Source organism: Polyodon spathula, chromosome 4, assembly GCF_017654505.1.
Source record: "Polyodon spathula isolate WHYD16114869_AA chromosome 4, ASM1765450v1, whole genome shotgun sequence".
NCBI lineage: Eukaryota > Metazoa > Chordata > Actinopteri > Acipenseriformes > Polyodontidae > Polyodon > Polyodon spathula.
In genome coordinates, this window is record NC_054537.1 from 6,458,107 (window position 1) to 6,471,319 (window position 13,213).

Genomic DNA, 13,213 nt, shown 5'->3' on the forward strand with positions numbered 1-13,213 from the left:
CGGGACGAAGACTGGAATTAAGCAAAGGTGTCGATGGCCCATCAGTCGAGTGAACCGAAGTTGACTGCACTTTATTAAAAATGTTATTAAATGATCAATATGCATTGTTAATGTTGCTCATAAAGTAAAACTTCCCTTAATAATAGTATTAACATGTTAAAATTAGATATCACGAATGGAAAGAAATGGTCCCAATTACAACAGCATACTATATATAGGCTGTTACGCAATTGAGCACGACCCCACATTGCCTAAGCAATGCTTGTTCTGCTGTAGTTAATAACTCAATTTAGACACCTGGAAAGCCACAAACATGTATATAAACATAGAACGGGACATGTAAAATAATTATTTTACAATAATGAATTCGTTATTTTGCTAAGACTACCTTACCAACATCACTTACCGACCGTCATAGTATCAATTATTTATTGTCCTGTCTACTGTAGGCCAGTGAAACTGGCGGTATAGGGCTACGCATTAGCTCTGGTAGCTTGACAATAGATTTCCTGTAGCTTAGCAAAACACAGTTTTTTTTTTTGTTTTTTTGCTGGTAACTAGACCCTAAGAACAACACAAGTGTTTTTCTTTCTTTTTTTTTAATGACTGAAACCCCGTTCTCCTTATTCCCACAGGACTCAGTGTCACTGCAAAAAATGACAGCGCCACATCGGCACATACCAGGTGTGAAAAGTCTGTCTCGTCTAATGAAGGTGGACACGAGCCGTATACCTTCCACACATGCATTCATCAAGCTTTGGACGACACTGAAATTAAACTGACGAAAAAAGAGCTACGGTTAAAAATGAATAAAACGTGGGCGTGGACGGAAAAATGATAAAGAATAATAGATACATTGAGAAACCAGGATGGTAGCCTTACAGATTGTATAAGGTTCCGCTTACCATACTCGGTAGACTAGGTCTGTGCATAACAATAATAGCATAGCTAACAACAGAGAGACAACAAGAAATTAAATTGATACAACCTGACCAAGAAACAACACTATAGCCTGCTACTGTGTTTAATTCGGTAGTCGGTGAGGGTTGGATTTACAAGCTTTGCTTAAACAGATAAAGTTTCCCTTAAAATTAAAAAAAAGACTTCAGTAAGCTTTATCATTTTTGGTTTTCCAGAAGAGAAACCAGCCCCCAGCCGCTGAACTGTCAGTTTGGTCAGTCACTTTACTGCCGAGGGTGTGTCAGACTCAGGATAGCGAAACCAGAGGGAGTCAACGAACTCCTAGTGCGTCTGTCACTGCGAGCGCATCTCATTGTAACTGACTGCATGAAGAAGGCTTTCTTCTTTGTCTCTCTGGTTATTTAAAAAAATATATATATATATATATATATATATATATATATATATATATATATATATATATATATATATATATATATATATATAATTTACCGCGGTTCAGAAATCTTTCACAGGACAACTCAACCTGTGTACAATCCGATACCGCAGCGTCTCTAACTTCTTTACTAAATCTTGGTGAGCCACAGCAGCATCGACGACAGCTGTTGTCGTGTGACTGGAGCAATTACACTGTGTACTATCTGATCCTGGGAGAAAGCAAATAAGAAGAAAGGTGACTGCATGCGCCGTCATCAGCAAACACCCTCCCCAGTTTGACTGTGTCTGCCTTTGTAGTTTTATTATAGCTGCTTCGCTGTGAAGGATTGCTTCATTAGACGTCCCGTCCACAGATATCGATTAATACGCAATTCCGTATAGAACAACTCTGGATGCAGTCATTGATTGGAGCTGTAAAGGTATAGTAACATGTATGTATGTATGTATGTATGTATGTATGTATGTATGTATGTACTGTATGCATCTATGCAGTTTGTTTGCTTACATGGTGGATATGGTCGGATATATTGGTTACATATAGTAATTATGAAACTGGGCTTCTTTAAAAAGGTGTTTTTAAGGTATCGATTGTGTTTTTATTGGTAACATTGTATCACTGCATAGTCCAATATATGACGTCGTTACTTAGTTTCTATGAAATGTTCCTCTTCTTTGTTTTGTTCGGATCACAGCCCTTCATTTGTCTGATCGGTGTAAACCTCGGCTCCTGCTGTTTGTTTGCTGATAGATAACACTATCTTGATTAAAGGGACGCGCTTTGGCTGTATAATGATATTCTTTTGTAAGATGCAGATCTTTTTACTCTGAAAAATGATTAAAACTTTGTTAATCTACGTTTACAGAGTAACCATCACAAAATTACTGATTCGCTTAAAAATAAATAAAGATTCGGCGGCTATAGACCTATTTAATTAAAAGTCTGATACCCGATGCAGATGTGCAGGTCATGGCTTGTCAATTTCATTTTCGCGTAGACTTCACTTATGCAAGAGAGTGGAAACTGGCTTTAGTGTATAATTAAATATCAAGGAAGCTCTTTGTCCGTCAATACCTTTCCAGTTCCTTGGTATTTGAACATCAAAACATGACGTGTTGAGTAAAGATTGAGTTGAAATCGAAAGGGCAACTATACACTTCGTATTACTTTGTTTGACGCAAGTTAAAACCAACTGTATATGGCCACACGTTTTGCATCACCCTGCAGAATGAATACAATTTGCTTCATAAAGTCGCATGCAACCTGTTGAATAATGTTACGTTAACATATTGAATTGCACACCGCTTTGTAGTTTTCCATATACTTAACAAAAAACTGATAAAAATTGAAAAAAAAAATGGACATTTCAAAATCCAGCATAAAGTATGTACAACTATTATGACTCCCGGTAGACCTTTGCAATATAATTTAGTGGTTTCTTTAATTACATGATGTTAAATGCAATATCTAAATTATGCCCATGTATTTGCACCATTTTTTGGTTTGTTTGTTTGTTTTTGTCTCAATCATACATTTCAAGGTGATGCAAAACAGTTGGCCATAGTTGTAGGGTGGTACCGGTGTAACGAACTCGGCAGGTTAGTCTACTTTACAGAAATTGTTAACAGTACGATACTATACAATATGGTAGACTTTCTGATTATCATGCAGCGTTTCCAATGCTATAGTTTATAACTGAGGGCACGATGAAAGTGCCTGGCTCTTGTAACTCATGTCTGTTTATGATCAGTAGAAGAGAGAGAGAGAGAGAGAGAGAGAGAGAGAGAGGAGAGAGAGAGAGAGAGAGAGATACTACGTGTCTCCTCTTCATGCAGCTGCCACTAAATAGAGCGAGTACTCTCACTTTTAACGAGGAGGGCTTCTCTGGTCAGTTTTGCATATATCGCAATCAAACCAATCAGTAATCCCTCCGAAGAATCCACTTTAACAGCCAGCCAGGGCACAGCAGGAGAAAAAAAAAAGTCGTCATGATTTAGGAGAGTATCGCTTGCTTTAAATCCTTGTAATGCCAATGCTGTTCTACAGATGCTAGTACTGCTCGTGTGTGTCTTGCCAGGTTTAAGGATATGCACAGCATAAAACTGAGGCAGTACGGTGAACCTGTTATATAAGAGAAGGGTCGCGTAATCTTGCATGGTTTTTCTTCTTACTTTTAACAGAAGGGATTACGTCTGCTTGAACGTCATTAACAAGGAGTTTCGAAAACAGGAGTTGTATTTGTGTCTTCTTTTTTGTATTGCCTTGGACTTGTTTAGTGGGAAATGTCAGCGCCAGCAGCTGGGAGAGGAACAAGTCTGGGAAAAGGGCGAGGAAATGAGAACTAACTGACAGGATGCAGGCGACCTGAGGCACAAAAAGAAGAATATCTGTAACGCTGAGACAATTTTGCTCCTTTCCTTGCTCGAGCCAAGCAGGGAGAATATAAATCAAAGATCCTGCGGAGTTTATTTTTCTTTTTTTTTTAGTATAACACCATGAGGATGCATTGTGGATTAGTGTTGCACTTTTTAGCTGGGATCATCATAGCCAAAGCTTCAAAAAACGGTAAGTGGCAGCTAAAATCTAGATTTTGTATACTTTTCTATTATTTCTATTTTCGTTAATGGTTTACTTTTATTATTATTATTATTATTATTATTATTATTATTATTATTATTATTATTATTATTATTATTATTATTATTAAGATATGATGGCATATTTTAATAATAGAAGCTACACTTATGCATATATTATTACAGATGTATATATAATTTTTAGTGTTTTTGACACACACATTGTAAATATAATATATATATATATATATATATATATATATATATATATATATATATATATATATATATATATATATATATATATATATATATATATATAGACACACACACACACACACACACACCACCCCGACATTCTGCAAACAAATGCACAGTTACTTAAACTTTAGTTTAATCACAGATGCAAGCTATCGTATTCGCGGTGCTGTTGGCAACACAATAACGAGTCGTTTCGTTTTTATGTTGCATTTTGAAACAATTTAAGTATAATAATCTTTGTTAAATTATTCAAGTGGTTCACCGTGATTGCATTATACGTGTTTCACTGCTGAGGTTGTATGACGGGATTACTGTATAAACTTTTTTTAATTTTTTTTTTTTTTGTATTATTCTCTTCACATTTTCTTTAGCCATGTAGCCATAAAACCTGAATCACAAACAGCAAAGCAGGGCACCCTAAAACAACGTTTCCCTTAAAAACTCAGACTCATTGACGGCTTGGGTATTAACACTTTAATATTCATTATCTCAAAAAACACGGATTTGCAGTTGATTGTAAATCAAGATGAGGCGGGTCCTTCAAGCGCAATAGCCTTGTCTTGTGCTTCGTAGTCTCCCGAACGCCAAGTTCCAGCCCCGACTCGATGCTGCTTGCTGCCTGTTACACGAATTCATTAACCCAGCCCAAGGCTAATGGGGCTTAGTCATCAGGCGCTGTTCTTCCTAATCAACTGTTAGTGAGATTCAGCAGAACTGGGAAAACACGCACTTCTCTGCGCTGTCACTTTCACAATCCCCCAGATTAAAGTGACAGGGCAAAGCGTACTAAGCACAAAGAACAGGCACTGTTGATTTGCAGCCAGTTAGGTAGAATATGTTGCTACTTAGTTCTTTTTTGAAAAAACAAAACATGTTTGAACTTCTCAGTAAAATCAAAATAAACCCTGATAGGTTGATAAAAGTTTTGCAAAATGGTGATGCTTTAAAAAATGAAGGTTGTATCCACGCGTTTTACTTTCTTTGCTTTGTTTTAGCCATGCATTAATTCGCATCTGCTTTCTAATTCAACTGTTCTGGTTGGATATTCCCAAGGAATGCTGTTTGTACCATACTTTGCTTTAATCGTGCTATATTGCATAATAAACACAGCCAGGCTTACCACATATGCATTTACAAAAACTGTACCAACAGCAGCCCTGGTCCTATTTTTGTACTTGTCCCAAGTTATGCATCTGTCTGAATGAAATGCAGTATTATACATGCGATTTTCATCCATCGCAGTGGAAATGCTTAATCTGTGTTATAGACTACATCTGTTCTTCAGCTCCTAGATACATTTTTGCTTCATTACCCCCTTTGTGTGCACATTCCTGATTAGCCTCACTTAAAGTCATCTTAAGGGATGATTTCTGCTTCATTAAGTCACCTTGATCCCAAAAAGACGCTTTGCACAGATGCAACATCGAATAAGCAAGCGATTAAGAGACGGCGCCGGCTCCTGCGCGTGTTTCCGAACCCCGAAATCATGACGGGGATTTGCTTCGGGTTCTTAGAGCACAGGTCTGAACAATGCAGAAAAGGGCTTGAAGGCTTATGATTGAAAAGACATAAAGAAAAGAGGTTTAGCGCTAAAAATAGACACATAAAAACTCTCCTTTCACCCTTAAACCCGGTAGCATGGTCAGGAAAGGTCATTGCGCTCTTTAGACTAAATCCCCTTAAACCATTAGATGAAAAGAGACCGCTGTCAGTTTATTACCTTAGACCAGACACATAAACACATATCGGCATGTTGAAACTTTAGTAAATGGAAGCTTTTCCAGGGGAAATTCTTATCAGCCCGACTGCTTTTAAGGTCAACAATTCCCTGATGTTCCTGCAAACTGGTCAATTAATGTTTTCCTTATAGAAGCTAAATTGTGTATTTATAAATAAATATATCACAAAGCATGCCTGAAATGGGTTAGGGTGCAAATGAGCTTTAAAAGTCTGTATGTATGTATGTATTTATTTTTAATCTAACTGTCCTCATGAGAAAATATATAATGAATAGTTGCTGTTTTTTTTGTTTTGTTTTTTTACTCCTTATGCTGATTCAAGTGGTTTGATTTTGTCCTTAGACACACTGGGCACATGCAAGCAAACAACAGCTCTCTTAAAACTGTAGTCTCTCAAATTCAAATCCTTTCGTGTTAAAGGTATCGAATAAAACTGTGGTCTCTCAAACTGAAATCCTTTCGTGTTAACGGTATAGAATAAAACTGTAGTCTCTCAAATTCAAATCCTTTCGTGTTAATGGTATAGAATAAAACTGTGCAAACATCACATAAGCATATGAAATCGCACATAGCATGCATATGCTTTATTGAAGTGTGCAGTACCTTAAACTTTGGTCTGTAACTGATGTTTATTTAATTTGAGGGAAAGTGTTCTTGCACAGTTATACTTAACTGTTAACTTAGGTAAAGGTAGCCCAAGATTAGTGCTAATCAGGGTCTGTAAAACCAGTTCAATTAGTGTTACTTGTTTTTTGTGTTACTCAAGTCATGTTTTTTTTTTTTTTTCTCTTTACAGATAAGTGTGGCGGCAATATACACATTTCAAACCCTGATTATCTAACTTCCCCTGGATACCCAAACTCGTATTTTCCCTATCAGAACTGTGTGTGGGTAATACAGGCTCCAGAACCATACCACAGGATTTTGATCAACTTCAACCCTCATTTTGATCTGGAGGACAGGGAATGCAAGTAAGTCTTACTAAGCAATGTTCTGACGTTTGCCGCCACCTGCTGGCGGTTGGTATGTTAAAATCAAGTCTCTTGAGTTCCAGGGTGGTGAAGCAGATGTTCACACTTCAAGAAACAGTTTACTGTAATAGCCTTAACATTTAAACACATTTTTTCAAAATGTTTTGGCATTTTGTGCTGGTTATGTAAGGACTGTAGAATTAGCAATACAAAAAACAAATTTTTGTTCTATAAGAATATGAATCAGTGCTGATCATTACCTATATTATTATGAGGTAGTCGAAGAAGTGGTAATCAGGGTCTGTGAAACCACCAGGTAGAGATGTAATGAGCTACAAAAAGCTGTTTTTATCAACTCAACATTGCATTACACAACATTGTCAACTCAACATTGCATTACACAACATTGTCAACATTACATTCCACAACATTATCAACTCACATTGCATTGCACAACATTATCAACACATCATTATCAGCTCAACATTACATTACACAACATTATCAACTATCAACTCAACATTACATTACACAACATTATCAACTCAGCATTGCATTACACAACATTATCAACTCAACATTGCATTACACAACATTATCAACTCAGCATTGCATTACACAACATTATCAACTCAACATTACATTACACAACATTATCAACTCAACATTGCATTACACAACATTATCAACTCAACATTACATTACACAACATTATCAACTCAACATTGCATTACACAACATTATCAACTCAACATTGCATTACACAACATTATCAACTCAACATTGCATTACACAACATTATCAACTCAACATTGCATTACACAACATTATCAACTCAACATTGCATTACACAACATTATCAACTCAACATTGCATTACACAACATTGTCAACATCATTACATTACATTACAACAGCATTACATTACACAACATTATCAACATTATCAACATTACATTACACAACATTATCAACTCAACATTACATTACACAACATTATCAACTCAACATTGCATTACACAACATTATCAACTCAACATTATCAACTCAACATTGCATTACACAACATTATCAACACAACATTATCAACACAGCATTACATTGCACAACATTATCAACTCAACATTGCATTATACAACATTATCAACTCAACATTGCATTACACAACATTATCAACTTAACATTACATTACACAACACAACATTAATTAACTCAGAATTACATTACACAACATTATCAACTCAACATTACATTACACAACATTGCATTACACAACATTATCAACACAGCATTGCTTTACACAACATTATCAACTGAACATTGCATTACACAACATTTCTGTAATGGCATTTTAGTCACCCTTTTACTGTCTTTGCTTCGACCCCAGCTTTTGCTCTTGACTAACTCCCTTTAGAAATCCTCATTATGTCTTGTTTCATTTCATCGCTGAGGTTATTTGTCTCATTTGCAAAAGTTCATTGGCAGTTTAAGGCTGGCCCTTTTTACACTCTACACTAATGAACAGAATTCATTTTGGTCAGTGTGTTTGGGGACTCATATCTGCCGTCAGCGCTTAAATATCCGTCCATGTTACCACCTTATTTTACCCCCATAAAACCCAATCTGGCCTCCAAACTCCTTCTGTAAATTGTACTTTTTATTGTACTCTTTACTTTTTTATGGCTGTGTAAACTATCAGTAATTTAAGACCCTGGTGACCGGTGCTGTCTAGCAGATGGGATGCATGACTACATTTGGATAGAATGTCGTCATCTGGGGACCAATAAAGTTTTCACGGACTAAAGGATACTGAAAGATATTGTGGAGCGGATGGACATGGGAAGGATACTATGTTTTTTTAAGAATTTCGAAGGGTTTGTATTATCAGTGTAAAGACAAATATTTTGTGAGGGCCTGTGTTTAAAAACATGTGAGGTATGTACTCCCTAGTTCTTAGTATGAACAATAATACAGGGATTCCAATTCTTGTTTGTTATTTGTAGTTCTCCATTGAAGCGTAAATCTCCTAAAATATTCCCACTGTAAATGTACCTGTTGAAAACATTTGGTTTTGGAATTCTATTAATGCTGAGGGCTAAAGATTAGCATGCCTGTGTGGCTTTACCTTGCATGCCACTATTCATTTACTATGGCTGGCAGAAACTCAAAAATGCTAGCATGCCAGTCCTACAGCTCTGGGTGGTAGACAGCGGGTTTACAACACAAACTAATAAAACAACCCAGAGAAATATGTGCCGGTAAGACATTTTCAGGGAAGAATGCCATGCCAGCAAACTAAAATGTGTGTTGCACTGTGTGTGCCTCTGTATAAGTAAGACACCAACACACATTGCTCAAGTACTTTTATTAAGGTGAGATCTTCTGCTCACTACACATTGTCTTATCAGCACATACAAAATATTTTCAGCTGCTAAGCAACAGGATTCAAAAAAGCAGACTGAAACAGGCTCATTTTAACTACTAATGAAGTTTTCATTGTTGGGCTTATCATGTTCCCTAATAAAGTGCACTTGTGTTCAAAGTCACAGCAAACTGTCATAGCTCAGTGAACAGGGAACATAAACCACACATTGTACTGTATATACATTGCAACATACAGTATGTTGTTGTTAAGCACCCAATGCTAGAAAACATTTACTAAGATTCAAGGTTAGAAGCAGCTGAAACCTTGTACTTTTCTGTCAATAACAAAATTGGTTGAGTTACAAGATTTTCTATGTCAAACCCCCAAATCAAACAGTGCCAACAACAGCGAGATAACACATTTATAAAATGCCAGAGTCTGATATTTAAAATCAATATATTTTGAAAATCCTGTGTTTAAATGTATTGTTGCCCATGAGGCAAACGATAAAACATTAATAACTTTTATACTGTACATTTTTTCTTTAGCCATTTTGATCTGATAATCCACCTTGGTACATTAAAACAGCTTTTCAGTTTGCATTAGCATGCATACGTTTTACCATGAATTAAGTACAGTATATGTTCTATTATTTACAAGTACAAGCAGCTGAGTTGTGTTTGTGTTTGCATTACAGCCTGGTTTCCAGGAAATCAAGATTTGTGGAGTGTTCAGCAAATTGGGTTTGGGGGTTTCAAAGAGCCGTAGGGGGATGGATTGCAGGTTCATAAATATCTTACCCCTAAAGTGAAATATCTCATTCAAGGAAAAAACACTGCTTAGACTTGAGAATGTTCCTGTGGTCCGCACGTGTAGTGCAGTATAATGCTGCTAACAACACCAGTAGTTTAACACCCACTTTGGTAAGCTGACCTTTCATTTAAAAGCAGCAGTACTTTTTATTACCCAAGTAAAATGTAATCTTTAGCCTTTTCACTTCAGTAGTTTGGGACAAATGAGTCCAATACATAGACCCATGTAATCCATGGCTGATGTTGACTGTTTAGCATCTAGACAACTAGCTTGGAAATCCACCTTCGAAAACAACAGTCGTTTTTATTACCCTACTAAAATTTATTTTTGCCTCTTTAGCCGCTTGAAGAAAAATCCATAACCTATGACTGATGTTTTAAATCAACCAGTTTTATTCTGTTTATTTGTGATTCCTGCAAAAGCAGCAAACGGTGTACCGCCGGGGGATTGGTGGGGATGGGGGGGGGGGGGGGGGTGGGGGGTCTTGTGAAAGACCTTTTACTTTTCCTTCGGCCCTATAGAAATTAGATATCCTGATATACAAGGGTGCTCTGCCCTCTAGAGTCTCATCCTGTCAAAAAGGATTGTTGGGCCAAGTGAATGAGCTATAAAATCCAATGTACCGTAGAAACAAAGTCTGTACTTATTTCTCATAATGTTCTCACGGCATGAACCAATTACAGACAAGCATGTGTGTACTTAACTGATCTTTAACGCGATGCAGGAATTAGAATAATAATAGAAATGAAAAGAGCTAATAAATGATTGTTTCATTGTTTGTTGTGAATCATTGTGTTTTATTCTCCATTACGTAGGTGAATGTTTGTAAAATATGAGCATTCACTGTTGTGTAGGAACAAACTCCAGGTTTATTTAAAGGTATTCAGTAGTACTAAATTCATCATTGTGGCAGAGCAAAGCTCTGCCCTTTTTAAATTGGAAGGGATGGGGTTAATTTCCCCTACCTGCCTGGGTTTATTATGTTCAGGTGGCTGGGGTTGATTAGTTGATTAGGTTAATTAACAATCAATCAGCGCCCAGCCACCTGACATAAAAGGAGGCCTCTGCTTCTCATTTGGGAGGAGGGAGTTGAGGAAGCAGGTTGGTAGTTGTTGGTTTGTGTGTATTTTTGAGATTTGTGAATCCAGTGAAGGCATTGCCCAGCCTGGAAACCTTTATTTTTGTAAGTTTGTTTTTTGTACTGTTTTTTTTTTTTTTGTGTTTAAATCCCTTTATTTTGCCCTTGTGCACTTTTATTTTGTGTTATTTATAATAAAATTGTTGTTTTTTTTTTTAAACTGCAGACTGTCTCTGGGCCTCTATCCACTCACCAGCCTGCCACAATCATATTTCACAAATTCATTTTAATTTAATTTAGGAATTTTGTACATCGATTTTTTTTCTAAACCTTTAATTAAGAAGAGATATTGCAAAATAAGAGAAATCAAAGCCTGATCTTAATGCAACACAGTCAAATAATGTATTGAATTGTGACCAGAAAGTATGAGTTAATAATTTGGTTGTAAACTACTTGAATATAGATCAATATTCCATCAACAATATTTCTTCTTGATTTAATACGGTAGATATCCGGATGTAGTAATCTGGTGAGACATTGAATTTGAACCATAAATCGCATAAAGGTCACCACATCATGCCATGCATGTCCTTGTAAAAAAAAAAAAGCTTTCTTTTTTTCTAATTTGTATATACAGAACAACATTTGAATGAACGACTTGATTCCTGCACAACATTTGTGAATTGCCAACCTCTTATTTAGAAACTGCCAAATTGGACATTCAAATAGATTCAAAATACTCACTGTGACAATTACAAAGCAGAACTACAGGTATATTCAGTAGCACTTACTTCCTATTTTCCACAGACTTAAATATTCTGTAGCCATGGGGCTACAACATGCAAATCCACCAGTACAGGTATTTTTGTAAGCTGGATTCTTTCTCATATTCAACTTAGAACTAAGAACATTCCTGAGTTCCAGTTAGAAGTGCGGAGTGTTCCTACAAAAAGAAGCTGAGTCACAGGACCCTGTTATATGATTCTATCTGGTATGCCCAGCACAGCACACACTCGGAGAATAATGAAAGCCAAAGTACAACTTTTTCACTGTATTATTCTAATGACTCATGATGGATATAATAGCAAAAGAAAATAAAAATACCAATATAATTTGGTCCACTTAACTGAAACTGTTTTTATTTTTGTAATGATTGTTCTTTTTCTTTTTTTGGGGGGGGGGGGATTATGTACAGAATACGTCATATTCATAGATAATCACATTTTGTATTTCTAAAAACAAGTTTAAATTAAACTCAATGATAAGCAAAGCAGCTGTTAAAAAGCCTAGCTTCACTCCCACCCAGTTGGATAAACCAAAACATATTCTTACTTGACGTGCTGTATTCTGGTTTTGTTACGCCATGTCTGGGTACGTGAGCAATTTTCAGTTTCTGGCGATGGACCACACTGATGACATAGGTTGTGTTGTATGAGATTTTAGCAGCTCAACCATTCCAGACAAAACGAATGCGACTGGCACACATCCCACTTCTAATTACGTGACCATGGCCATCGACTTTGGCAGTGAAAGGGAACTGTTGGATTTAGAGGTCAGCTTGTCCTCCAGAAATTGGCAGGAGTGCCGTCTCAAATCCTGCCTTGACTTTGATCAGAGACAATCCCGTCTGCCTCTTCACTCTGGCAAGGCGTTAGTCCCTTAAGAAGTAGGGACCCTCCTTGACACCTGATGCATTCAGTGTCTACAGAGTAACACAAAACAGGAAGGAGAGCACGGCTAGAAAGGAATGTGTGACTGAGAGTACAAGAAGGAGCCTTTTTGTCAGGACACTAATTGGATAATTATTAGAATTTCAGTAATGTTCAGTGCACTTGTATTGGTGCCTGATCGCATGGCACAATACATGTGTTCTGAGTAATTAAGGTTTATGAAGGCCTTTATCTTTTTTATTGTTATTTCTTGCGGTTTTGGTCTGCCAGCTCTTGTTCTGTTCTCTGATCCTCCAACCCCCTGCCAAGTGCTTGTGCTGCCCTGTCAGCAGGCAGTGTATCGTTACATTTAGCAGAGAGCAAGGCTGACTTGCCTTCTACAAG

General features: G+C 36.8%; 1 protein-coding gene across 4 annotated transcripts in view; it reads left to right on the forward strand.

Annotated features, from left to right (window-relative positions):
• The first annotated feature begins 1,488 nt into the window (after positions 1 to 1,488).
• The window catches only part of LOC121314091 (neuropilin-1a-like), a 48,060-nt gene continuing 36,335 nt past the window's right edge, over positions 1,489 to 13,213 (forward strand). For 2 of the 4 annotated variants that reach the window (XM_041246953.1, XM_041246957.1), the window contains exons 1-2: positions 3,189 to 3,922; positions 6,730 to 6,904. In XM_041246953.1, coding sequence (XP_041102887.1) covers positions 3,853 to 3,922; positions 6,730 to 6,904 — 245 coding nt within the window. In that variant the 5' untranslated portion in view covers positions 3,189 to 3,852. Of the gene's footprint in view, positions 1,779 to 3,188; positions 3,923 to 6,729; positions 6,905 to 13,213 lie in introns of those variants that run through there. The other 2 variants (XM_041246954.1, XM_041246955.1) reach the window with 2 other exon arrangements.